The following is a 26,774-nucleotide window of genomic DNA, read 5'->3' as shown; positions in this document are numbered from 1 at the left end:
TGTTGTAGCACCCAGGAGCCTCATTCATGGGTCAGGACCATTGTACTTAGCTTCCTTGATAGGGGGCCTTTAAAGGATCAGGAATGCCAGAAATAATACCCAGCTCCGTGTTAATGAGAGTCTGTGCTGCTATTCTGCTATACATGGCAGTGAATATTGACCTCTTCTTTGTCGTATGTTGCACTCCTCACCTCGCACTGGGAGCAGTGGCTCCTGGATTCCTTCCCCCCCAGCACTGTCTAAGGTTATATATTAACAGGCCCAGCTCCTTGACATTTAGGCTTTGTTTTGATTGCAGCTTGTGCGTGTGTTGGCAGCATCTCAGCTCTTTTCCCTGTCTTTTCTTCTCACGCTCTGTATGTTCCAGGGGTGTATCTACACTGCAATATAAGCCCATCCTGGTTCCCTGGTTCCAAGCTAACTCCCCCTTGCATCTATACTGCAACTGCACTAACCCAGGGCTCAAAGGCAGGCTCCCAGGACCTTGCAGAGCTGGAGGCTCCAAACTCAAGTTAAGCTGGGACGTAGGATCTAAGATCTATTGCTGTGCAGTGTAGATGCAGCTCCCCACCACCACCCCAAAGAGTACAGGGAATTAGCTGAACATAAGAACGACCATACTGGGTCAGACCAAAGGTTCATCTCACCCAGTCTCCTGTCTTCTGACAGGGGGAGTGCTTCAGAGGGAATGAACAAAACAAGTAATGAACAAGTGATCCAGCCTCTCCTGTCCATTCCCATCATCCTGTCAAGTTTGGTCTAATTATGACTTAGGTCTGGTCTACACTAAGGAGGCATATCATATAACTACATTGCTCACAGCTGTGAAGAATCCACACCGCTGAGTCACATACTTACACCAACCTAACCCTCCCTGTAGACAGCGCTTTGTTGGTGGGAGAGTTTCTCCCACCAACATTGCTTCTGCTTCTTGTGGAGGTGGATTAACTAAGCTGACAGGAGAGTGCTCTCCCATTGGCTTAGAGCATTTTCATTAAAGCACTACAGCAGCGCATTTGCACCAGTGCAGCTGTGCCGATGCAGCACTTTCAGTGTAGACATGCCAGAAGTCCTGCTCTCAGTGAAAAGGATGCTGTTTTGGATGGTTGGCTGAAGTCCTTTCTCATTCTAATCTTCTGTGAATCTATGATGAATGCAGGGGTGGCCATCCCGTGGCTGGCGAGCCACATGTGGCTCTTCAAAGGAAAAACTGTGGCTCCCGCACCTGCGGCTCTTCTCACAGTCCCCTGCTCTGATCTTTTTTCCTTGTCATGCAGGGTGCCGCTTGGTTTAGCGAGATCTGACACTGCAGCTGACAGAAGCCTGGTTGGGCCACACCTGGCTCTTCAAGGGGCAGTGTTTTGTTTTGGGGGGAGGGTTTTTTTTTTTTTTTTTTTTTTGCACAACAACTTCTTTCCCTTGGTTCTTTGCACTGCATCCACCACTATTTTGGCTCTTCATCTGTAACGGATTGGCCACCCCTGGATTAGAGCTTCTAGCTACAGCAGTAGAAATAGTGACTATACACCTGCTTATAGTTCACTACTGAGGGGTGCTCATCCCCTTTCTCTTTAATTTTCTAGCTTGTGAAGATGGATACAAGCTTGAAAATGAGACTTGTGTGAGGTACAGTGAGCTCTGTTTCTTAACCTAACCTCTCTCACCCTCCTCTCCCCCCCCCCCCCCAATACTGCTTTGGTAACATGTTGCCACAACTAAGGATCAGATGTTTAAAACTCATAGTTCTTTCCTGTTACAGGTGCCCATTTGGCTTAGGGGGATTCAACTGTAGAAACCGTAAGTACAGAACTTCTTGTCCTTTCAAATTATTTTTTGTTGGGGCACAAATAGGTCTCTGTTTCTGTTATGTTTTTGGCCTGGGCTGTAATCAGAATGCATTGCTCTTCTAATTTTCTCTGGATCATCATTACCAGCATCACTAATGAAAAATCCCTATCCTTTTTATGAAATGGAGCTCTTACCCTAGGCTAGAAAGTTGGTATAGTGAATCTTATTGCTGAAACAGCTGTGGGCATTAGCTCAACATTAAAGCTAGTCAGAAAATTCCAAAAATGTGGGTGGAGGAAGTCCCAAATCGGGACAAAATGTTGACATTTCAAAATTTTTCTCAGAACAGAAATTAAAAAATCATTTGATTTGAAAGCACCTTGTAGTTTCATGTAATCAGATCAAAACATTAATAATATAGATGTCAAAGCAACATGAAACAAGAAAATTGTAACAAATAATTTCAAAATTTTAACATTCAACCTTTTGTTGAGATCTTCTTCCTGAAAAAAGTTTCATTTGTGATCAAACTGAATTTTCCAAGGGAAGAGTGTTCCAACGGTTTTTTGACCAGCTCTAATTAACATTATGACTCCTTGGAGGCCTTCTATACCCACAGATTGATTCGTAGACTTTAAGGTGAGAAGGGATCATTTTGATGCCTGTTCTGACCTCCTGAACGTTGCAGGCCACAGAACCTCACCCACCTGTTACTCCTGTCACTCCTACCCTCTGACTGAGTTACTGTCATTGAAGTCCTCAAATCCTGGTTTAAAGACTTCAAGCTATAGGGAACTCACCATTTCCCTACTTTAAAACTGCAAGGGACCCATACTACAGCAGAAGATGCAAAATACAGTCAGTCATGAGCTGATTGCTGCTGCTTACATGTGATCTCCTGAAGTGAATTGGCATACTTTTTATTGCATGCCTCTCGTATGTTCATAAGTACAAACTGCCCCAAAGAGGGGGCCTGTTTTTCCATGTCTAATAGTTCTATTTTTCTACTCTATCCTCCAAAACTCCCCAACTCCAGGTAAATCTACTTGATATAATTTAATGTCCTATTCAATTGTTATTGGATAAGAAAAGAAAATTCCAAATCCTTCTGCATGATGGATAGCTAGATAGCTATATCGCGGAACACTTACTTAAATATGTATAAGCATGTTACCATTTCTAAGTGAGTGAGGTCTCCTGTGTTTTTTTGTGTTTAGCGTATCAGCTAATCACCGTGGTGATTGCAGCTGCAGGAGGGGGACTTCTGCTTATCCTGGGGATAGCACTGATCATTACTTGCTGCCGGTAGGTATCATAAATCAGGTAGTGGTCTGAAGATAGTGGATGGCACAGGACTTAATGCTTCAGGCAGAGGACACAATCTAGTGTGAAATGTGGATTTAGGGGAGATATCAAGGGATAGATTGTACTTACATGTAAGATAAAATTGTTTTTCCCTCCAGTAAACAGCCCAAGTAACTTAGCTTAGAGTTGGGAATGAGTCATTGGGATGGGCAGGTAAAGGAATCCTGCCTGCTCCAAGCCAAGAAGCAGCAAAAGAACAGCCTTGCAATGGTATCTGCAGTTAAGATGAAAGAAAGCATGTACACAGTTGGAAAAACTAGAGGATTTAGGGTAGTTCTCTCCCCCTTGCCCCATCCCCTCTCCCTGCTCAGACAGCCTGTTTATTGCCATGTAGGATGTCTCTGCAGAGCTCGATTCCATATCACATGTGAAGTGCAGACCTCTGTACAGCTGACAAGTGCTTCCTCAGTTTGGCACCACTGATTTACCCTGGCCAAGAGACTTTCTGTACCTATGGAATGGTACAACCCTTGATTTGTGCCAGGGCTGTGACAGTTCATAGCCCCAGCTTATCTGGGCTTGCTGCGTCAGTCATGAAAGTTTAAAAAAAATGCATGAGGCCTGCTACCTAGTAGCTTGAGCCCCTCTTTCATTATAAATTAAGCACTGAAAGGGAGGCAGGATTTACCCCCATGGTTAAACAGAATTGTACTCCGTATATTTAATGTAGCACTTTACAGTGTTAATTAGGCTGTACTGCAGTTCTGTGATATACACAATTATTGATACTGTTTCTGTGGTGGACAGCAAGATTGTATCAGGGCTCACCAAGGCTATGTCTACACTTGCAGCTTCTTGCGCGAGTAATATGCAAATGAGGCTAAGCGTGGAATATCGCCGAGCCTCATTTGCATACCTAATGAGCCACCATTTTTTTTCAGAAGAGGCTCTTGTGCAAGAAGGAGCATCTACACTGCCCCTTCTTGCGCAAGAAAACCCCTCTTGCGCAAGGCCGTTCTTCCTCTCAAGTAATAGGCGTAGTGGCATTGCGCAAGAGGGGTTTTCTTGCGCAAGAAGGGGCAGTGTAGATGCTCCTTCTTGCGCAAGAGCCTCTTCTGAAAAAAATGGTGGCTCATTAGGTATGCAAATGAGGCTTGGATATTCCATTGTTAGCCTCATTTGCATATTATTCGTGCAAGAAGCCACGAGTGTAGACATAGCCCAACTGTCTAAGGTATTGATCCAAGCAGTTTTCAATATACAGGCTTGTGGCGGGGTCCTCCCCGCCCCTTCCCTTCTCCCCGTGGTTAAAGCGCTAGCCACCGGCGCTGAGGCCTAGTCCAGCAATCGCAGCAGGCCCAGAGGCCTCGGCCAGCCTCCGCAACAGGTCCAGAGGCCTAGGCCACACCCTGAGGGGTTGGGGTAGGGAGGTCCGGGCCCTCCCTCTCCACCGGACCCCAACCCAGGGCCCTAATGGTGGTGGGTGGTTCCCACCACTGGCTCAGCGGGGTGGGGGCGGGGGGGTCTTCCCCGAAACGTGCTGAGCCCACTGGGGCCTTCCCTGCCCCTTGCCCTGGGTTGCTTCCTACCCCAGCCTTGTGGCCGACGGAGGTCCCACCTGGCGATGCTGGGCTGGCGGTGGCGGCAACGTCAGCTGGTCCCGTCTCTGGGGCAGCAGCGCAGGGGGTGTCTCCTGCAGCGGGGCGGGCAGCCCCCCAGCGTCGGCGTTGGGGCCGTGCTCGCCCTGGGGATGGTAGTGGCAATAGCGGCGGTCACTCCGGCTCTGAATCTGGTGGCAGGTCCGGCGGCGGGCCTGCAGCTTGGGCCGGAGCTCCTTCCTCCCCGGCGGTCTGCCCCAACTGAGCAGCCCGGCAGTCTTTTATAGTGAGGCTGCACTTCGATCATGCCCAGTAGGGCTGTGGGGGAGGGGCGTGTTCTACCCAATAAACGGGCTCCTCTCCCTCCTGTTCAGTGCAGGGCAGGTTAGCCCTGTCACAAGGCTAAACCTCTCAAATCCAGAACTCTCTGGTCTGGCAACATCTGTGGTCTGGCCTGATTTTAGTTAGTGTGATGTCCACTTATCCTCAGTGTGGTCAAGTTTCCTGTGGTCCCATAAAGTTTATTTACAATCACCAATCCTGGCTCCTGGTGTTCTGTGCTGTTATTTATTTCTCATTTACCCCGACTTTCTTCTTAGAGCCCATTAAGCAATGGAAGTGTTGGCAATGCTGCTAAACAATATTGACCTCCTTTGGTCTGGCAAATTCTCTGGTTCAGCACCGGTCAGGTCCCGAGGGTACTAGATTAGAGAGGTTCAATCTGTATCTGCAAAAGATGTCTATTCAAATGTACAGAAACTTGAGGACCTTGATTCTCATGTTTTTGATGACCTATTCCTGACTGTTGAGACTTCCCATGGCTCTTACATGAACCAAGATTCAAAAATTCACTGATTTTTTTTTTTTTAAAGACCAAACAGGACCATTATGATCATCTGACCTGACCTCCTGTGTACAACAGGGCATAGACTCTCACCCAGTAATTCCTGCATTAAGCCCATACTTCTCTTTGGGCTAAAGTCCATGTCTTTTAGAAAGACATGCAGTCTTAGATAAAGACTGCATGTGATAGAGAATCCACCTTGTCTCTAGGTAAGCTGTTCCAGTGGTTAATTACCCTCACTGTTAAATCAGGTCAGCCTTCGTCACAGGCTTGTCTGCTTGGGAAATCATGTTAGGGTTCACACTGGTGCACATTTAACTATGAACAAGGAAAGATGCCATTTTTACACTGGGGCAATTTATTCCGATAAGCTACGCTGGAGAAAAATGGGGCTTTCTTAGATTACGTTATAACAAGAAGATAGCAAGGTCAGTTTTGCCTTTTCACTTTTATTTTTAACAGGAAGAATAAAAATGACATAAGTAAACTCATCTTTAAGAGTGGGGATTTCCAAATGTCACCATACGCTGAATACCCCAAGAACCCTCGAGCACAGGAGTGGGGCAGAGAGGCCATAGAAATGCAAGAAAATGGAAGCACTAAAAACCTGCTGCAGATGACGGATGTATATTATTCGGTATCTATCCCTTGGTTCTGTCTATATTTTCTCCTCTGTCTGATGGTCCAGAGATATTTTATCTTTTCCTACCTGGGATGTGGACCTGTGGCATGTAAGACAAAAGGACAAAGCAAATGACTGAGGTTATGAACAGAGTTTTGGGAGTCTTGCAGGCACAGTTTGAGTCTACAAACCATTACTCATGTGAGTAAGCCTAATGCAGTCAATATGGTTACGCATGCGAGTAAATACTGAAGAATCAAGCCCATATTCTGCAGTAATGTACTCCAGAAATATAAGAGGACCGTGAGCATTACTTTGATTTGCATTTTCTTTGGCAGGTAAATTTAAGGTTTCCCAGAGCACATTTATTGGACTTCACTATACCATAGCAATGACATTGACCCTTGTCCTTGCCCTCACAAATTGAGAGATTTCCCAAACATTTTTTGAAGACCATTATTGTAACCAGTAACCAGGAAAGTGAGTTTTTGTGGGTGGATGGTACAGAACCTGCACAGCTGCATTGTACAGTAATGAGGCGTCTTCCAACAGGATCAAACCAAAGTTTAAGGTGGCACCTCTCACAGAGGCTATGTCTAGACTGCAAGCCTCTTTCGAAAGAGGCTTTTTCGAAAGATGCTTTCGAAAAAGCCTCTTTCAAAAAAGAGCGTCTAGACTACAAGCAGTACTTTCGAAAAAGCAAGCCGCTTTTTCGAAAGAGAGCACCCAGGCAGTCTGGATGCTCTCTTTCGAAAAAGCCCTGTTTCCATTCAAGAACGCCTTTTTTCGAAAGAGCACTTTAGAAAAAAGGCGTTCTTCCTCGTGAAATGAGGAGTACCGCCGTCGAAAGAAAAGCTGCGTTCTTTCGATTTAATTTCGAAAGAACATGGCTGTAGTCTAGACGCAGGTGAAGTTTTTTCGAAAAAACCTTGCAGTCTAGACACAGCCTGAGAGAGAGGATGTGACAATGTAGGCATTACCAAAGATTCTGCTGGCATCCAGATGTCCCTGATAATTTAACATGGTGACTCAGCAGAGTTGTCTTCAAATGGATTTTTTTTCAGAGGCTTCCGTGTGGCATTAGCTTCTCTTTGAAAGTGGAGCTGCCAACATCTTTCTGGGTTCCCTTAAAAAGGATATTTGCTAGCACACTGTGCTGATGTGTTAGCACTCTTCAAAGGCATAGCATCTCCCTTTGCATTCAAAGTGACTGAGAAAGTGTTTGCTGAACTTGGGTAGCTTCCAGATGCTCTCCCCTCTTAATTACCAGGTGCAAAGGCTAACAGTAGTTGTTTTGAGCTAATCAGCTGTTTGGGCCTGTATCCTTTGGTTATTGAGATTTAGCCCAACAAAGTAGCACACACCTTTAGGATAGAGATAAATGTTCACAATATATTAATGAGCTGCAAAGAGTCCTGCTATTCTACTGCTCTGAGAGAGCCCTTCATGGAATCAGAGATGAAGTCAAGGCATGTCCCCGTTGCTTGAAATATTTAAAATTAGACTGGAGAAAAAAAGCCCAAGAAAATAGCTAGGATCAATCCATAATAGCAGGTGGGAAAGATCTGAGAGATCAGCCCAAACCATATTTCCTTGTAGCCACTGAAATAACTGTATTCAATCATTGCTTAAAATTATGATGCACATCCTCAGCTAATGTAAATCAACATTTCATTCCCTCTGAAGCACCTGGCCATTGGCCACTGTTGGAAGACAGGATACTGGGCTAGATGGACCTTTGGTCTGATCCAGTGTGGCCGTTCCTGTATTCTCATGTAATATAACTTCAGTGAAGTCAATGGAGCTATGCTAATTTACATCAACAAAATAAATACCTGAAATAAAAGGGAACTCAGATAAGAACTAAAAAAACAAATTCAAGCATGTTTTTGTTTCATCATGTGAGACTGGAGAAAGAAAAGGGTTTAAGGCTACATTTGAAATAGGACTCAGGCCTAAGAATAAGAGCCTTTTGTTTTCTTTTTTTTTTTTATACTATAGCCAACTTGTCTACGAAACTCTGAACTGGAAAGAAATGGACTTTATCCTCCCTACACTGGTTTGCCTGGATCTCGACATTCATGCATCTACCCTGGACAATATAACCCTTCCTTTATTAGTGACGAAACCAGACGAAGAGACTATTTTTAACACAATTATGTGGGAGTGGAAGATCAACGTAGATACGTGTCCTTGTTTACCAGGTACACTCTGTCACATGACAGTTCAACTGATACCAGTCTTAATCTTCACATACAGGGAGGACTTTGAACTCAAAAGAACACAGAGTCTTGCTGCCTTGAAAACCCATCCGTAGTTGTTGTTGAGTAGCGAAGATGGAAGGGAAGAATGTACCAGTATGCAGATCTATGAAAGACCAAGGTGGAAGTTTATGCAAGTTAGCGTGTGTGTTCCGCTTTTGTCTTTGCCATTGACATCACATCACATGCATTTGTTAATAGATCAGTACAGACAGACAAAATTTGCTCGCACTCTAAAATTAATACCACTAGGGAGTGTTTTGTTTACAGTTGTTGTAAAATATTGGTCTGACTACTGTGTGTTTCCTCTTGGCCAACTTTTATGCAAAGATACACTATGGCTATGTCTAGACTACAGGTGGCCTTTTTTTGAAAAAAAAAGTGGCCTTTTTTTCGAAAAAACTTCACCTGTGTCTAGACTGCTGCTGCGTTCTTTCTAAATTAAATCGAAAGAACACGGTGATTTTTTTTCAACGGTGGTAAGCCTCATTTTACGAGGAAGAACGCCTTTTTTCAAAAGAGCTCTTTCAAAAAAATGCGTTCTTGACCACAAACAGGGCTTTTTCGAAAGAGAGCATCCAGATTGCCTGGGTGCTCTCTCTTGAAAAAGTGGATCGCTTTTTTGAAAAAAGTTGTGGCTGTCGAGACAATTTCTTTTGAAAAGTTTTTTCAAAAGATTTTTTTTGAAAAAGCTTCTTTCGAAAGAAGCATGTAGTCTAGACATACCCTGTGTGCCCTTTCTGGACATTTCAAATCCTTCTTTGCCTTTCTATGTTATGATCTGCTTCCTGTGCAACAAGGGAGCTGGTCTGCCTTCTAAATACTATTTTCCTTTATTAGTGTGTGTCTCTTTGTCAAATGTCTCATAGTATAACATAGCTGGCAGCACTGGCTGAATTTGTAGGCTGCCATTTTCAAAGGAGTATGGGGGATTTAGCCACGCCTCCTTAATTTTAATGGAAAAAGGTACAACTTGATCCCTTGCACTGCTTTGAAAGTCTCTTTTTGTGTTTGGAAATGTACGAACATGACCATGTATTGCCCACTGATCTGCGGCGTTGTTCAAAACTTGTATTATTATATTCAAATAGGTCACCATAGCAACCTCCAGCAGGGATTTAAAAGCTTTTAAAAAGCAGCAGTATCAGATTAATTATTCATTAATGGAAGAAGAAAGTACAGGAGAGAATTGATGAGGTAGGTCTCATTGCTTTGCAGAAAATGTGGGCAGCCCCCTCATGAACTTCAAGGAGAAAGGGAGCAAAACCAGTAATGCTATAGTCCTGGTTGGATTGATGCATCATGAATTTTACACTTGGTGTTGAACTCAGATAGCCACAGCTCCCATGATTTCAGTGAGCGCTAGAGGAGTACTCAGTACATATGAAAGTCAGGCCTGTTGTGGCCAGTTGACTAAAGGAGAAGCATGAGGCTTTGGATCACAACAAAAAGGTTGAGGATTTCTGGCTCTTTTCCTATTGGTCCTATTAGCTGACAATTTGCACTGCAAATGGAGCTGGTCAGGAATTTTTGAATCAAAAATTTTCAACACATTTCTACCAAATTACTTTTTTTTAAAAAAAAAAGCTTCTTGTGCACTGTGTGATTATAAAACATTGGAATGCTCACCAACAAAGTGACATGAAAAGCTACAAAATATTTGTTGCGGAAGCCTTTCTGCATTTTTTTAATAGGGTCTAACTCAGGGGAAGGCAAATACTGGCCTAGGGGCCACATCTGGTCTGCCAGGGTTAGCTCCTAGCAGGCTCCCACCATTATATTTACCTGCATGGCCATGATTGCAGCTCCCATTGGCCATGGATTGCAAGTCCTGACCAATAGGAGCTGCAGGAAGTGGTGTCCCAGCCTGCGCTGCTTCCCACTGCTCCTGTTGGCCAGGAATGGTGTTCCCCAGAACAATGGTTATTGCAATTGCCAGTACCTGCTGCCATGCAGGTAAACATAGCGGCAGCAGCCCACCAGGGGCTAATCCTGGTCAACTACCACCATGTTATTGCCGACCTCTTTTCTAACTGCTCAGATGTTTCATTCTTGAATAACTCTTTAACTTGTTTCCCCTATCTTGATTGGTGATACTTTGTAGTGAACTCAATTTATAACTCTAGTTGCTCCTAGCTCAATTTCCTTTCCACATGCAAAAATTCTTAACTCGAGCTTGCTAGTGTTTATCAATTCAGGTGAGCTGGTCTGAGATGGGATATAGACTAGCACTTAAGTCAGCTATTAACATAATCTCTTGACCATGTGGGTGCTGGCTAGCTCCACCCTAAATCCACTAACCTTGTAATATCTTCCCACAGTTGCCCCTGTGTGCTCTGAAAAAACAGACAAGTTGTCCCACAATACATAGGAAAGAATTCATAGATTGGCTTCTCTTACTGTAGCGCTTAACAATGGCACATGCCCTTAGATTGTTATTGCCACATGTAAGTGAATGCAGTGTCAGTGTGAATGAAGAAACTCAAGGGCTATTTCCCATTATGCCTGCTTTCACCAGGTAGCCTAACTCTGGGGCAGTAACTTTGCAGAGAAGGTCACGTGAGTTAGCTCCAATGCAAACACAGACCCTGAGATAACTGACACATAAAAGTGTTTGTTTGCCTCAGAGCCTCTGTTCCTACTGAGTCTCCACTGCACTCCGCTTGTTGTTGTGTCCCATCTTGAGTATGAACAGAGGCACAAGTAAGATTCAGCACTAGACATTAGTTCTTCTTGGATTTTAGGAAGGCAGATTTTGGTAAGCTCAGAGAGCTGGTAGGTAAGGTCCCATGGGAAGCAAGACTGAGGGGAAAAACAACTGAAGAAAGTTGGCAGTTTTTCAAAGGGACATTGTTAAGGGCCCAAAAGCAAGCTATTCCGCTGCATAGGAAAGATAGAAAATATGGCAAAAGACCGCCTTGGATCAACCAGGAGATCTTGCCTGATCTAAAAATAAAAAAGGAGTCATATAAAAAATTGAAACTAGAACACATTACAAAGGATGAATATAGGCAAACTATACAGGAACACAGGGGCAAGACTAGAAAGGTAAAGGCACAAAACGAGCTCAAACTAGCTACAGGCATAAAGGGAAACAAGAAAACATTCTATAAATATATTAGAAGCAAGAGGAAGACCAAGGACAGGGTAGGCCTATTGCTCAGTGACGAGGGGAAAACAGTAACAGGAAACTTGGAAATGGCAGAGATGCTTAATGACTTCTTTGTTTCAGTCTTCACCAAGAAGTCTGATGAAGGATGCCTGACATAGTGAATGCTAGTGGGAAGGGGGTAGGTTTAGAAGATAAAATAAAAAAAGAACAAGTTAAAAATCACTTAGAAAAGTTAGATGTCTGCAAGTCACCAGGGCCTGATGAAATGCATCCTAGACTACTCAAGAAAATGATAGAGGAGGTATCTGAGCCTTTGGCTATCATCTTTGGAAAATCATGGAAGACCGGATAGATTCCAGAGGATTGGAAAAGGGCAAATATAGTGCCTGTCTATAAAAAGGGAAATAAAAACAACCTAGGAAACTACAGACCAGTCAGTTTAACTTCTGTGCCAGGAAAGATAATGGAACAAGTAATTAAGGAAATCATCTGCAAACATTTGGAAGATAATAAGGTGATAGGGAAACAGCCAGCATGGATTTGTAAAGAACAAATCATGTCAAACCAATCTGGTAGCTTTCTTTGATAGGATATTAAGTCTTGTAGCTAAGGGAGAAGCAGTTGATGTGGTATACCTAGACTTTAGTAAGGCATTTGATACGGTCTCACATCATCTTCTTATCAATAAACTAAGCAAATACAACTTAGATGGAGCTACTATAAGGTAGGTGCATAACTGGCTGCATAACCATTCCCAGAGAGTAGTTATTAATGGTTCACAATCCTGCTGGAAAGGACTAACAAGTGGGGTTCCACAGGGGTCTGTTTTGGGACAGGTTCTGTTCAATATCTTCATCAGCGATTTAGTTATCGGCATAGAGAGTACGCTTATTAAGTTTGCAGATGATACCAACCTTGGAGGGGTTGCAACTGCTTTGAAAGATAGGGTCATAATTCAAAATGATCTGGACGAACTGGTGAAACAGGATGAAGTTTAGTATGGACATATGCAAAGTGCTCCACTTAGGAAGGAACAATCAGTTTCACACATACAGAATGGAAAGCGACTGTCTAGGAAGCAGAACGGCAGAAAGGGATCTAGGTGTTATAGTGGACCCCAAGCTAAATATGAGACAACAGTGTGACGCTGTTGCAAAAAAAGTCAAAATGATTCTTGGATGCATTAACAGGTGTGTTGTGGGCAAGACACAAGAAGTCATTCTTATGCTCTACTCTGTGCTGGTTAGGCCTCAGTTGGAGTATTGTGTCCAGTTCTGGGCACCGCATTTCAAGAAAGATGTGGAGAAATTGGAGAAGGTTCAGAGAAGAGCAACAAGAATGATTAACGGTCTAGAGAACATGACCTATGAAGGAAGACTGAAAGAATTGGGCTTGTTTAGTTTGGAAAACAGAAGATTGAGGGGACATGATAGCTGTTTTCAGGTATCTAAATGGGTGTCACAAGGAGGAGGGAGAAAACTTGTTCTTCCTGGCCTCTAAGAACAGAACAAGAAGCAATGGTCTTAAACTGCAGCAAGGGAGGTTTAGATTGTACATTAGGAAAAAGTTCCTAACTGTCAGGGTGGTTAAACACTGGAATGAATTGCCTAGGGTGGTTGTGAAATCTTCATCTCTGGAGATATTTAAGAGTAAGTTAGATAAATGTCTATCAGGGATGATCTAGACAGTATTTGGGCCTGACATGAGGGCAGGGGACTGGACTCGATGACCTCTTGGTCCCTTCCAGTCCTAGTATTTTATGATTCTTTGAGAAGTGTTCTTGGGGGTTCTCCACTACAGATGTGCCTGTGGCTGGGAATTTTTGGTAGCAGAGTCTGCCTGCACCTTGCAAATCTTCATGGCCCACACCAAGACTAGATGGGTCCTTGCATGTGAACCACCCTCAGTTCTTTCTCAGTTGCCTGCAACCTGTGATGGAGTCTACAACTGTGCCTGTTCTCTATGAGTATTTGGAATTTACTTTAATATCCAGTGTTTTTCATGGTTGAAATTTTCTTTTTCTTTCTTTCTTTCTTTCTTTCTTTCTTTCTTTCTTTCTTTCTTTCTTTCTTTCTTTCTTTCTTTCTTTCTTTCTTTCTCAAAAAAGTCAAATGTTTTTATATTTTTTGTTCATAGATCATTACTACTGAGGTTTTCCCCCCCTTTTAATAGAGGTCAATTTGTCAATAATTTGCTTGTGACTGCCAGACTTCCTGGGATTAAAAAGATGCTTTTCTTGTCATGAAGCTGTTCCAGTCAGCAAGAGGCAATCTCACTACCTATTCTGTTCGGATGCTATCCATACTCCTCGTCAGTGCAAGCTCCACGCATTCTTCAAGGGGAGATAAGAGGGAAATCAAGTTTAGACACCTGATGATGAAGCAAGCCCTATGATCAGCTTCAGATTCTGGGACAGAGGATCCCCTTATATAGAGACCTCTCAGGACTATTAGTGCCCTGTCCACATTGACATCTTGGTCACTGGATGCTACTAGAAATATAGGTGGTACCACAGCACTGAAGACCTCAGCAAAGATAGTCTCGATGTCAGCTTCTAAGCAGAAGGAGAGGAGTAAATCTCCAAGAAAATCTCAGTCTCTGACACACAAGAAGAGTATGGAGACTTCAGGTCCCAAGGGGAGTTCCATGCAGGCTCTGAGTGGTATCAGTACCGCAAAAGCAAAGAGGAACCCGCCATCTAAGACAGACCCTGCACCAAGCTCAGGTACCCATACCTAGAGCAGTGAAGAGTTCTGAGTCCAGTCCTGAACAACGTACGGTTCTGGTAACAGAGAAGTCAGTGGTACCGAAGATCACTTGGGCACCTAAAACTCCAAAGAAACTGGAGCTAATTCACTCCCCTGCCAAGTGCTTGGTACCACCTGCATCAATTCGGAAGCCATCCTGCACAGGTTCTCGTTTGACTTGCTTTCTGACCTCATTGGTACCACAAGAATTTAGGTGTCCTAAGGACCTGATAGTATCTTCCGAGTCAGTGTCTCCTCTGTTAATTAGCGCTGTGGTCCGTCAGCTTCAGGTCTCTCTTGGTCACTATCCCCTCTGCCTCCTAGAATACCACCGTTACCTTTGTCTATCTTGCAAATGGACAAACTTCCTTCTGCTTTGGGAGTGTGTGGAGCAGGACTCTTTAGAATCTCAAGAATCAGTCCAGGTGTCCCCGTCTATTCCAGAAGATGGCACTTTCCTCTTATACTGACATACAACAGAAAGATAGACTCCAAAGGTGGGTCTAAACTACATGGATCCATCAATGGAGCCATGTAGATGAGGCTGATAGGCAGAGGGAAATGAAGCCGCGATTTAAATAATCACGGCTTCATTTAAATGGCTGCCGTGCTCTGCTGACCAGCTGATGATCAGCTGTTTGTTGGCAGATCGGGGCAGTCTGGACGCGCCGCAGTCGACAAGGAAGCCTTTGTCGACCGCGCAGGTACGCAGTTTACCTGCGCCGGTCGACAAAGGCCTCCTTGTCAACCGCGGCACGTCCAGACTGCTCTGATCTGCCGACAAACAGCTGATCATCAGCTGGTCGGCAGAGCGTGGCAGCTATTTAAATTTAAATGAAGCTGCAATTATTTAAATCGTGGCTTCATTTCCCTCTGCCGATCAGCCTCATCTACATGGCTCCCTTGATGGAGCCATGTAGTTTAGACACACCCCAAGTGACACCCACGTGGCAGGAACACAATGGATGCCTCCGTTTGGGCCCATGGGTGTCCTATCATGAATAATTTGTTTCTAAATCATTGCACCACTGGAGGAGCAGAGAAGGGCCCTCTTGCTTCAACCTCCTCCACTACCACCTGTGCTAGAGGAAGGGACTTGGGCGGGCCAAGAGGCAAGGGGAGATAAGAAGGTGATACCTCTTACAAATATTTCTTCCTTGTTGCCTGATGATGCCTCCACCACTTTCTATAGAAAATGACTCCAGACAGTTTTGGGAACTGATTAAATGAATCCGGCAGAGTGTATCTTCATTCCCAGCAGGTTTCTTGTTCTTACAAGTCTCATTTTAAGGATTCTGGACAGTCTTCAAGTAACAATAATGGTCTGGAACAGTTGGGTAGCGTGTCAGCTTGCATCTTTGTACTGCAGCATGCTAGACTGCATCTCAGAGGTGTAAAGGGATGGCGGTGTATGGTTTACAAACCAAGAAATCACAGTCTAGACCAATTACTGTCAGTTCCCTAGTGGGTTATACAGTTACGCAGCTGGTAGAAGGATGCAACCAAACACGGCTGTTGTTCCATTCTTCCAGAATCCCCCTACTGCAGTCAGAATGTCAGACACTTCACTTTTGGATTGCATACAGCGAGCTAACAGAATGGGAGTCCTTTTTAACCAGTACCAACTGGTTCTTCACTGGCTCCAGGTGTCCTGATTGGCCTTCTTAATTGTTTCAGGAAAATTCCTGATTGACTTCAGGTGTCTTAATTGACCTCTCTGCCCCAGTTGATTCTAGTAAGTTCCTGCTTGTTCTGGATTAGCCCAGGAAAAAAGACCTATATAATCTGGGGCTAATATACTTTCCTTCTACCACCCCCCTGTAACCATCTGGCCTGATCCTGTTACAATAGTACCAAAGATTTCAGAAGGTCTTGTAGACAACTTGTATCCATTACAGACAGAATCAAGGGTTTGGTTATTTCAAAACAGTGGTTATCAAAGTGGCTCTCTAGGTGTATTACTATCTGTTATGAAAAAACTCAGATTCAGCCCCCTTTGAGAGCGATAGTACGTCCCACTAGAGTGTTTTTCATTCTGTAGCTGGGTTTAAGGATGTGTCAGTCGCAGACATCTGTCAACAGTATCATGGTCCTTAGTGGTCCATGGTCTAATCACTCTGCCTTGGTATTTGCTGCAAGATCAGATGTGGCTGTAGACCATACAGTTCTCTCTCTTTCATATTGGATCCTGCTCCAAGCCTCCCACCTTCTAGAGGTGTACAGCTTTGAGGTGAAGCACCCACCAGGATGCTACTTGAAGCAGGAGGAGTGGTTACTCACCTTGTGCAGTAGCTGTAGTTCTTCGTGTGTGTCCCTATGGATGCTCCACTACCTGCCCGCCTTCTCTCCCCTCTGCTTTGGAATCTCCTTTGTGGGACATGTGGTGGTGAAGAAACTGAGGGTGGTTCATCCACACAGCCCCATATAGGCTTGTGAAGGGCACAGAGATGTGTGGGGCACGTGTGTGGAGCAAATAGGTGCTGCTGCTACAAATCTCTGATCAGATGCACAGTGGAGCACCCATAGGGCTATACATCTGGAAGAACTGCAGCTGCTGCACCAGGTGAGTAATCTCTCCTCTGCGTTTCTTGACAGTTCATATCAGACCCCTGTTTATGCCTAGACCTTGCTCTTGAGATTGCAGGATAAGAGAGGTGCAATAGACTAGTGTATCTGAGGAGATGTTTACTTGTGATCAGTAATGTGCAAATGCAGCACTTCACTGCTTACTCTGCTTTTTATCTTAATGCTGCAGGCAGTAGGCAGTAGTAACAATGTGATTGGCACCAATATTCTCAGTGATGCAGGGTCAGGGTCCCTTGTTCTTCTCATCCGCTTACAGCTTTTGATCTTGCCCTGAACTTCATACCTGACTTGCGCAGGCTTAAGCCCACAGAAGGTAATATTTAACGCGTCTCAACTCTGAACACAAAGGCGGTGTGATTCTTGTATAATCTACTTCTGCCTAAGGAGCTGTGCTTAAAGAAAACTCTAGCAATTAGTTATAATGTGCAAAACAGCTTAATAAATAAACATAACTGGCTAGCCAGTAGTACTGCAGAGAAGGAGCTGATGGTTATAGTGGATCACAAAATTATACATGAGCCAACAATGTGGTGCAGTTGTTTAAAAAAAAAGGCAAATATTCTGGTGTATGTTCCACCCAGTTGTGCACTGATGAGGTCTTAGCTGGAATACGGTGTCCAGTTCTCGGTGCCACATGTTAGGAAAGATGTGAACAAATGGAAGAGAGTCTAGAGGAGAGCAATAAAAATGAGGAAAAGGTTTAGAAAACCAAGGAAAGGTTAGACTCGGTATGTTTAGTATTGAGAAAAGAAGACTGGGAGAGGTCTGTTATAAAGAGGATCACCTGTTTTCCATGTCCACTGAAGGTTGGACAAGAAGCAATGGGCTTAATCTGCAGCATGGGAGATTTAGATTAGATATTAGCAAAAACAGTCCAACTACAAGGATATTAGATAGTCAAGGCGGGTAAGGGAATATCTTTCATTGGACCAAATTTTGTTGGAGAGAGAGACAAGCTTTCAAACCATACAGAACTCTTCTTTATTATTTGGGAGAGAGACTCCCAGCATCACGGCAAAATGCAAGTGGAACAGATGGTTCGGCATAAGTAGTGAACACTTTTTGTAAGGAACCATTCAGTGTCAAGTGGCCTGTTAACTAAAAGAGGAGGTCAATGGGTTACAGATTATCATGATAAATGGTAAATCCAGTGTCTTTCTTCGGTCTGTGTTTTTGAGGGACTAACAGAGTAATGAATTTAAGCTTTCAGGCCCATTTCTTGAGTGTTTTGCAGTGTTTCCCTTGGAGATGAGGACTTGATAAATTAGATTTTTTTTTTTTGACAAGTGTTCACTTTGGACTGACTGGGTGTTTTGTCTTTTATCCCTTTCCTATGTGAGTTCATTTGAGAGTGCAGTGATTGTCTGGTTTCACCCACTTCGCTGCTATTGGAGCATTTAGTGCTTGGGATGAGGCTCACCTCATGTTGAGATTGGCATGCATAGGTCCTGTGGATCTTGAAAGGTGTGTTGGGGGGACTGGTGTTGATCACCGTAGCAACAGAGGGACAGTAAAGCAACTGTCCAAAGGAGGCTGTGGAATCCCTGGTGGGTTTTGAGAACAGGTTACAGACACCTGTCAGGAATGATCTAGGTTGGGTTGGTCCTGATCAGTGTGGGGGCTGGATCTTTCGAGTTTCCTTCCAGCCCTCCACTTCTGCGATTCTATGATGAAGGATCTAAACTTTCCAAGTCTCTGTTGGAACCTCTCTGGCATTTTGATCAGTATTTCCATTCAGTGAATGGTGCTGTTGCCCTCTTCACAGGGGGCTACCGTCTTAGTGCTACCTCCCAGCCGGGGCCCAGCTGAGGATTCAAATGAAGGACTTGATCCTTCAGCCCTCACACAAGTAGATCCTGGGTATCTAATCCTGCAAAGTGCTTGGTTCCTCGTGATTCACTAAGGAGGCCCATCAGTTGGCCGGAGCTGATTGCTATATGAGAAGTCCCATTGAAGATAGTGGGATAACTTGTGTGAGGAATGGCTGCAGGACCAGTACCTAGGACTGAAAGGATCAATTTGACTTGCATCATTACATACTCTGGCAGTTAAGAGTTTGTTTTAATTTCTTCGTTTGCTTCTAACCTCTCCTTGGGGTGCATTCCTGCAGCCTATATTCACATGAGCATTCCCATTAAAATCGGCAGGATCACCCAAACTGTAGAAACCGTAGGGCTGCAAGAGACCTCCAGGGTGTTTGTCAATGACCACGGTAACCAGTCCCTGAGATTTCTTTAAGACAGGGTAGGAAGGCAGCAAGCCTTCTCTCAAAAAGGTTAAGAAACATTGATTCTAGTCAAGGAATAATAGCTACAGGATTGGGCCTTTTTCAGAAGGGTTGCTTGTCTTTATTTTATGGAACCTTTCCACAAAGCACAGCAGGTAGAAGTAAGAAAATATTTTGTAATATTAGAGTTTATCCTTTGAAAACTCAGCATGCTTTCTAGCTGGCACTCAATCTGCCCTGTGTAAACAGTCAGCGCACAAACTATGCACCATATCATTCCCACTTAAGCTCTGCTCAGAGGACTTAATGCATAGGGCTGATACTTTGATATCTTCACAAGGGTAAATTTTGCTTTTTGTGAGAAATTCTTCAGAATTCCAGTGTTACCAAAAACATGCCCCATGATTCAGTCCACTTCTAAGCTGGTCTTACTGTTTGCTGACCTGCAAACACAGTATGTAGGCGGAGAATACAATTTTCCAATTTTTGACAAATTTTGATGCGCAGGCCCTCTGACAGGGAAGGCAAAGGGGGCAGCTGCCCTGGGGCCTGGCAATTCAAAAGGGCCTGGGGCTCCTGGCCCCAGGGATGGGGAGCAGCACACTCTGGGCAGGGCTGAGAGCTGGCTGCCCCTGACCCCGCCCCTTCTGCCCAAGGCCCCGCCCTTTCCAGGAGCATGGGGCCAGCCCCCCCTCCATCTTGCCCAGAGGCCCATACAGGCTGTCGGCCTGCCTGCCTATGTAATTCTAACTCTGCTAATGCAGAGAATTCTAGTTGGGTGCAATGCACCTTAACATTTAGTGCAACAGCTAGATCATGACTACATGAGACATGGATACATGTTTTTTTCATTGTTTGCTTCAATTACAAACAAAACACTAATCCTGTCAATCTATTTGTGTCTACCACCTCTATTTCTATCTAGCTCCTACCTTGGCATCTAAGCACTACGCAGTAATGGTACAAGGTTTGTTTTTCCTATACTGTAGTTGGGGAAAGATTCCAGATGATAAAGCATTCTTCCTTTTTTCTCCTGCCCTCTGGGCAATATTTACAAACTTCGGCGCCTTATGCTAAACTAAATCTATAGACACACACCTAAATCAAAGTAGCCTGATTTTTCTAGGGGTTATGACTCCTAATTTTAGGTACCCAAAATTGAAAGTGTGGGCCAGTTTTTTAATACCGCCTCCATGTGTTACAGCTACAGATCTTCTGAGCAAGGCGAGACGGATAGAACTCTGTTCAGAGTACGTCAGTATTGCTGATTAATAAGCCACAAGTACTTCAGCAAGATGAGGTTTAGCCCATAGCCACTGTAAATTTTGCATGTTGCTTCTGCAGGTCTCCTAGCCCCAGCTGGCATTCAGAGGAGCAGGCGTCAAAGCTAGGTCACCTTGCATGGCAGATCATAGCAGAACCAGGCCAGCAGGCAGCCTTGTAGGTGGGCTGTTGATTAACTCAGTACCAGTTCCATTTCTTGGTAGGTAAAGGTGTCCATATGCTTAGGGGAAGGGAGCTATGGTGACTTATCATTTGCTACACCTGAGGGGCTTCTCTGTGCCAACAGAACTTCAAAGCTTTAAACAGGGCCGGAACCAGAGCAAAGAGCAGAACTCTCAGTGCAGTTGGTCCTGTGCACCCAACATATTAAGCAACCCTGAGACAATTCATCCTTTCTCTGTTGCCACATTTCCTATGAAGCTCTGACATCCCCATCTAATGCCATGGCACTCCTTTCCCCACCTCCAACAGGGTTCCGCACAGCAGGTGACTTGCTTGGGATAGCTAGTACATTAAGCAGAAGGAAAATATATTTAAATATACTTAATGGCTGCATCTACATGCAAACATATCCATTGTTATATATATTTCTCCTGCAGAATTCCACTGGACTTTCCCCAAGCTCTGCGGGAGCACTGTGATCAGATGTAGTGGGTTTAGCCATTACCATAGAAGCTGTAGTACTTTACAGGGATTCCTTTCCAGTTTGGTCTGTTCCAGTCTGCTTTCCAAATTCATCTGGATTCCTCATTCCCTCCAGCCAATGTTCAGTCTTCAGATTTCTTCCTTAAAATCAAACATTCATTTTTCTCAGATGTTCCTCTTTCTGGGCTATTATTTATGCTTCTTCGTAGTCCTGAGGCCTCTTCCAACTTTTATGAAAGACAATGCGAAGACACTCCCACTGATTTTAACGTGTGTTTTAATCAGGCCTCAACTCATGCCAAGTTCAGGATGAGTTGTGCTTCACTGTGTGCATTACTTCGGCTCTGGCCATTTGCCACCTTTAATGTTGTAGTTTTAATTTTAAACCGTGTACTTAATATTGTAGCAAACCCTATCGTATGTGAGTTTGTATATAGGCTGTTTTTCCAGATCTGGTGCACCTTCTTAAAGAGAGAATGTGAATTTCATATATTGTTTGAGGTGGGGAAACCTTTAATAATGGAGCTACATTTCTCCTATACAAGGGTCTTCTGGGCTAAAGTTGGTGTTTCCTGAGAAGCCTCTGGCCAATTTACACTCAGATGCTCAGTTGGAAACAAGAAGAGAGCGTGCTATTTTTTATGAGTATCTCGTATATTGCACATGTCTTGCAAGTTTCACAGAGCCAAATATGACTTATTTATTTTTTCATTGCCTTGATTCCACAAAGGCTTACATCCAGGACACAGACCCATAAGAAGGTGTGAGAGTAAAATAAGCCAAAAAGCAGAAATAAAAGGCTCTGCCAGTTTAATTATTTGGCCTTTTCATTGTAAAAACCTTGCTCTGAGTGGAGTAATAATTATTTCATGTGTGGAATTTGGGTTCAACCTGAGAGAGATCCCGAATAATGATGGAGACCCGACCAGTATTGGCCTTTATATTCTTTGGAAGCAGTAATTAACTGGTGAGGTACCTGTTCTGGCAAAACTCTAATTGAAATCAATGGGAGCTTTGCCAAAGTAATAAGTGAAGGGTGCCGCCCACAGATCTGCAGACTACCACAATGAACTGGGAGAAAGTCCTATGGAAGTAACAGGAAAGGATTCTTTTTCTTAACAATCCTATGGCCATGTGATAGAGAATTGCATCCCTGCTCTAAAATCATGTCAGACAATTAAAGAACTTTACAGGAAGGATATCCTCCATTATTAAATGGTTTAGGTTTTTAGAGGGAAATTCTATGAAACCCTATTGGTTTCATCCCTGTTACATTCTATCGGACTTTTTCTTAAAGACAAAGCCAACAAGATACACAAATCATTACTACTGCTGAAGCAGTCTTCCGAATTGCATCAGTGAAGTTCACCTGCAGCAAAGTCTGTTTCAAAAGGCAAAGATGGGACATTTGTTTGTTTCTGTTATTAAAATGAATGTACAGTCAGACCTGCTTTTCTGTCTTTTACATTGTTCTGGATTTCCCTTCTCATATCTCCCAATGTTAGCTTCCGAGTAGTTTTTTAATTAATTTTCCAAACCAGTGTTATTTAAAGTTATCGTATTTGCAACCTCACTAATTATACAGCACTGTAGTAGCAAAGTATAATTTTCAAGGATTGGATTATTTTTATACTTGCATCCAGTATAATTAAGTCTGGCGTTCTAGTCAGCATCATAAAAGAATACAATAAAACTATTAATGTTATAACTCTGGTCTTGAATTGTATATTTATTAGTACTGAACAGTCAATGAATAGAATACACACATCAAATGTCTAATGCTCACTCCTCCCAATAAAGCAGATGGATGTCTCCCAATGAGCAATAAGGATCAGACTTCACCTGGAGAGCTGGCTTCCATACAGCCTAGTCAGACAGGGGTTAAAAAACCTAGCAGATTTGGTCTTGAGCTGTAGCCCAGAGTTAAGTCCCTACCAGCTTGTTTCTTCTGTGTGTCTTCCTCACCCACATGAGAGCCAGGATGGAGGGGAGTGAGCAAATGGAAACAGTCAAACTGCCTGACTGTTCGGCTTCTTTCCCTAGATGGGGGTAGCGACATAGGCAGAACGGACAGCAAGCCAGCATTGTCTGCTCGAGCTGGGCAAGGGTCGGCTGTTTGTTAGCACGCAAATGGCTCCACACAGCCAATGCTCATTTCACATCTGCTGTACAGGGATATAAAATCCCATTTAATTGGTTAATCATTTAAACATGTTGTTTAACTCATGGAAGGAGGTTCCTCCTCACAGAAGGCAGGGGCTGCTCCAGCCTTCACCATTAACCTTATCTGATAAGCCTCATCCATTAAGGGTGAGGTTTAATGGTTAACCATTCACATCCCTACTGCTGTAACTCTTTCCAGCCCTGCCACGACTTCCCTGGGAGAGTAGGGGGCTACACCCCCTGTTCACAGGAACCGCTGCTTCTCAGGCAGTCATCACACTGAGGTCTTCCTGATCTGATCCTTCTGAAGCACTAGACCTTCTTTCGCTGCTGCCTCTAGTCTTGCCCAAATTTCCTTTCTCTTGCTCTTTCTCTGAGCTGCCTATCGCTTCCCTCTTCTCCCCCGTCAGCCTGCATACCGCCCAGTGTACCAAAACTGCCCTGCACTTTGTGCTGGAACACCCAGCTTTCCTACTGCCTGCGAGCTCCCGGCAGAGACTCCTGCTGTGTCGCCATTTGCTGATCACCCTGTCCAGCTTTCCAGCCCATTAATGTGCCCTAGCAACTGTACCCTTTCTACACTGAGCTCTGCAAAAGACCTCGAGCTCTCAGTCACCTTCAGGTGCCACACAACACATAGGCACCTTCCCAGGTTTCTCTGATCCCACAGTTCCTGCCTTCAAGCTTGGTGGGTGTTGCCTCCTGTGAGTAAGAGTGAGGTATGTCCCTCTCCATGACCCTCTCTGGCCAAGCTGCTTCACCTTTCTCTGTAATCTCTGCTCTAATACATTGCCACAAACCAACTACCACAGGTGCGCCTTTTATCTCCTTACACTTTTCCTGGCTTTTGCACAGAGAGCCAGTTGAGTTACTCAAAACATGTCCCCGTTTATAAACAGAGCTGCCTCAATGTATTTCAACCAATAACTACAGCAGCAAGGCCAAAGGGATGGTAGCCACTGCTGAATGCTCTGAATTCCCGATGCAATCATTTTCCCCCAAAAAATACTACAATCTCCTCAACAATGAAAACACTTCTAAGCTAAGGACTCCACTTCTAAGTAGTGGAGTCAATCCCCTCTCTCCCACCACCTAGATTTTCTCTTTCCCTTTATTGATTGCTATGCATGTATTCCTCTCTTGTCCCTTATAATCCCCAAAAGTATTAAGTTAGTAGAGAGTTGGGGTATGTCCCTCTTCACTTATTACCTCAAGCTTGGTTCACAGAGTAAGTGGACACAGAGTAAATCCTGATAGTCTTACCTGACAGCCATTAAGGGGCACAGTCTGGAGGATCTGTTGGACCTTTCAACTATTACAGTCACCACCACAGTTATGCTCTGTATTATATTGTTCCTTATGTAACCCCCTTTTTCCTCCCCGGGTTACTGGGGAGCAGGTCACACTCACAGGTGTGCCTGGGCGCCAGATGTTTTAACCTAAAAGAGATCCTGAGCACCCCAGTGGTGATGGTGGTTAGTTGGGGAAAGCCCTATCCACCCCCCTTGCTGCAGTCCCTTGCTGGCAATGAATGTAAACTGGCGGTGCCTCCACCTGGCTGGCCTTGTACACACACTGGTGCCTTGAGAGCCTCCAGGAACATACTCATTCCAACATAAAGCTGGATCTAATAGAATACTTTAAAATAAATAATCTTTACTTAAATAAACAGGGATGAACAGATTAGCAAGGAATAGCATTAACAAAACACATAACAATAACTGAAGCTTATATAGCTAGACAACAGTGACCCCACCCCAGAGTGTGCACACCCCTAGACTCAGTCCCAGACACTTGCTTGCATTGGCGCGCTGATGTTGCAGCTGTAGTGAGGATTTGGTCCCGGCTAAACAGCAGCTCTGTCCCAGGCAGCACTCTTCCACCAAGGCCCAAAATTACTGCCTCATGCGGTGCCTATCGGAAGCAGCCTGCTAACTCCCAGTTCCAACAGGCATCTAGTAGCTGCATCCAAGAGCCCCTGCACTGGGTCAATGTCCTTGGCAGCAGCCTGGCTCTCCCTCCGGTTCCAAACTCCAAGGCAGAGTCCCAGACTGCTAGGCCTCATTCCTCAAGCACATGGAGAGAGCAGTCCTCTCTCCCCCCAGAGAGCTCCCTTCCTGTTTTTTTCCAAGGGCTCATGGGAATTGTAGTCTGGACTGTAGCACACAGGGTCTTTTCAGAATAAAACAGAGGCCCCTTTAGTAAGGGGACTACACTTACAAAAGAAAATTGTCTTCCCCTGCCATCACTAAGTATGGATTGCAGAGGTGTCTGTGCAACCACTTATTTCTTATTCGGGAACCTTGTCTTTATTCTGCTCCTGTTCCGTTGGATGGTGTTTCTAATGCCTACTCTAACAAGAAGACCCTGATGTAACTCATTTAACTAGCAAGCAACACAGTTCAACGTCCTTACCAATTATTACTCAAAACAGTGATCACTCAGTCTCCTTTCCTGCAGTCCCTGCCGAGAATGTGCTGCAATTCTCCCTATAATTATATAGGCTTAGCAAGAAAAATGAAGAACTACCACATGAGGAACATCAGGAGCAGCCTAACAAAGCCAAGAAGCAACCAAAGAGGGAAGTAGCATGCTACTGCGGCAAGCAGGCCTTTAAACATTAACCGCAGACTGAATATGATTTTTCCCTTTGTGTCTTCTAGAGAGGAGATGTCCTGACCTGCTGTAGGAGGGGTTGCTATGTGCCTCTCAGGTCTCACCCAGAGAGGTCTGTTGCTTATTGATTGTTGTGATTAAGGTATTGATTTAGTTTGCCTAATGAGCACTCTGTAATTTCGCAGCTTCTTGTCCCAAGATCAGGCCCAGTATGTTCAGAATTACTGCTTTGATTGTCATTGCCACACACTATGGGACTATCAGACCCAGGGAAGACCCTCTGGAATGGTGAAAGATTTCAGATTCCAATGATTAGTGCAATAAGGAACGCAACCCAAACAAGTAAGGTGATGTAATGTAACACTGTCAACACCATACCAGATCTAGACTCACTGTGTCCATGGGGAGAGCTATAAAGGGTTGATCTAGAGCCTGGTACAACTCCCGCATGCTGATGAAGAACTCCAATGGCTGTAGCTAGGATCACATGTTGCATAGGCCTCAATTTCCTTCATACATATGTCTGCATAGCTCTTCCTGCCTTTCCTATTTCTTCACTTCCTCATCCTAATAATATTGGGCTGCCTGAATCGCCTAGGTTAGTATATTAATTAGACAAAGTCCAGTAATATATACATCAATTGGATTCCTATGGTTAGCTGTGGTTGAGCATCTGCTAACATTTCCCTCCAAAAATACTATGACTGGGTACGTCTACACTACAACGTTAATTCGAACTAAGCTAATTCGAACTAACGGATCTAGACTAAAAAACTAGTTCGAATTAGCGTTTTGCTAATTCGAACTAGCATGTCCACATTAAGTGGACCCTGAACCAGGCTTAAAGATGGCCGGAAGCAGTGCCAGCAGGGCATCAGAGGAGGACTTAGAGCATGGAGATGCTGTCTCAGGCTAGCCGAGGGCTGCGCTTAAAGGGTCCTGACCCCCACCCCGGACAGACAGTTCTCAGGGGTGC

At 44.2% G+C, this 26,774-nt stretch overlaps 1 protein-coding gene across 6 annotated transcripts in view; it reads left to right on the top strand.

The window, feature by feature from the left end:
• Positions 1-14,863, top strand: part of HEG1 (heart development protein with EGF like domains 1) — a 99,299-nt gene extending 84,436 nt beyond the window's left edge. For 3 of the 6 annotated variants that reach the window (XM_075933173.1, XM_075933174.1, XM_075933172.1), the window contains 5 exons: positions 1,584-1,626; positions 1,760-1,797; positions 3,006-3,093; positions 5,998-6,172; positions 8,159-14,862. In XM_075933173.1, the coding sequence (XP_075789288.1) occupies positions 1,584-1,626; positions 1,760-1,797; positions 3,006-3,093; positions 5,998-6,172; positions 8,159-8,308 (494 nt within the window). In that variant the 3' untranslated portion in view covers positions 8,309-14,862. Of the gene's footprint in view, positions 1-1,583; positions 1,627-1,759; positions 1,798-3,005; positions 3,094-5,997; positions 6,173-8,158 lie in introns of all 6 variants that reach the window. The other 3 variants (XM_075933177.1, XM_075933176.1, XM_075933175.1) reach the window with 2 other exon arrangements.
• The last annotated feature ends 11,911 nt before the right edge of the window (positions 14,864-26,774 follow it).

This window comes from Pelodiscus sinensis, chromosome 7 (genome assembly GCF_049634645.1).
Source record: "Pelodiscus sinensis isolate JC-2024 chromosome 7, ASM4963464v1, whole genome shotgun sequence".
Taxonomy (NCBI): domain Eukaryota; kingdom Metazoa; phylum Chordata; order Testudines; family Trionychidae; genus Pelodiscus; species Pelodiscus sinensis.
Note: the sequence above shows the minus strand (reverse complement) of the source record. Positions and strands in the feature narration are given on the sequence as shown.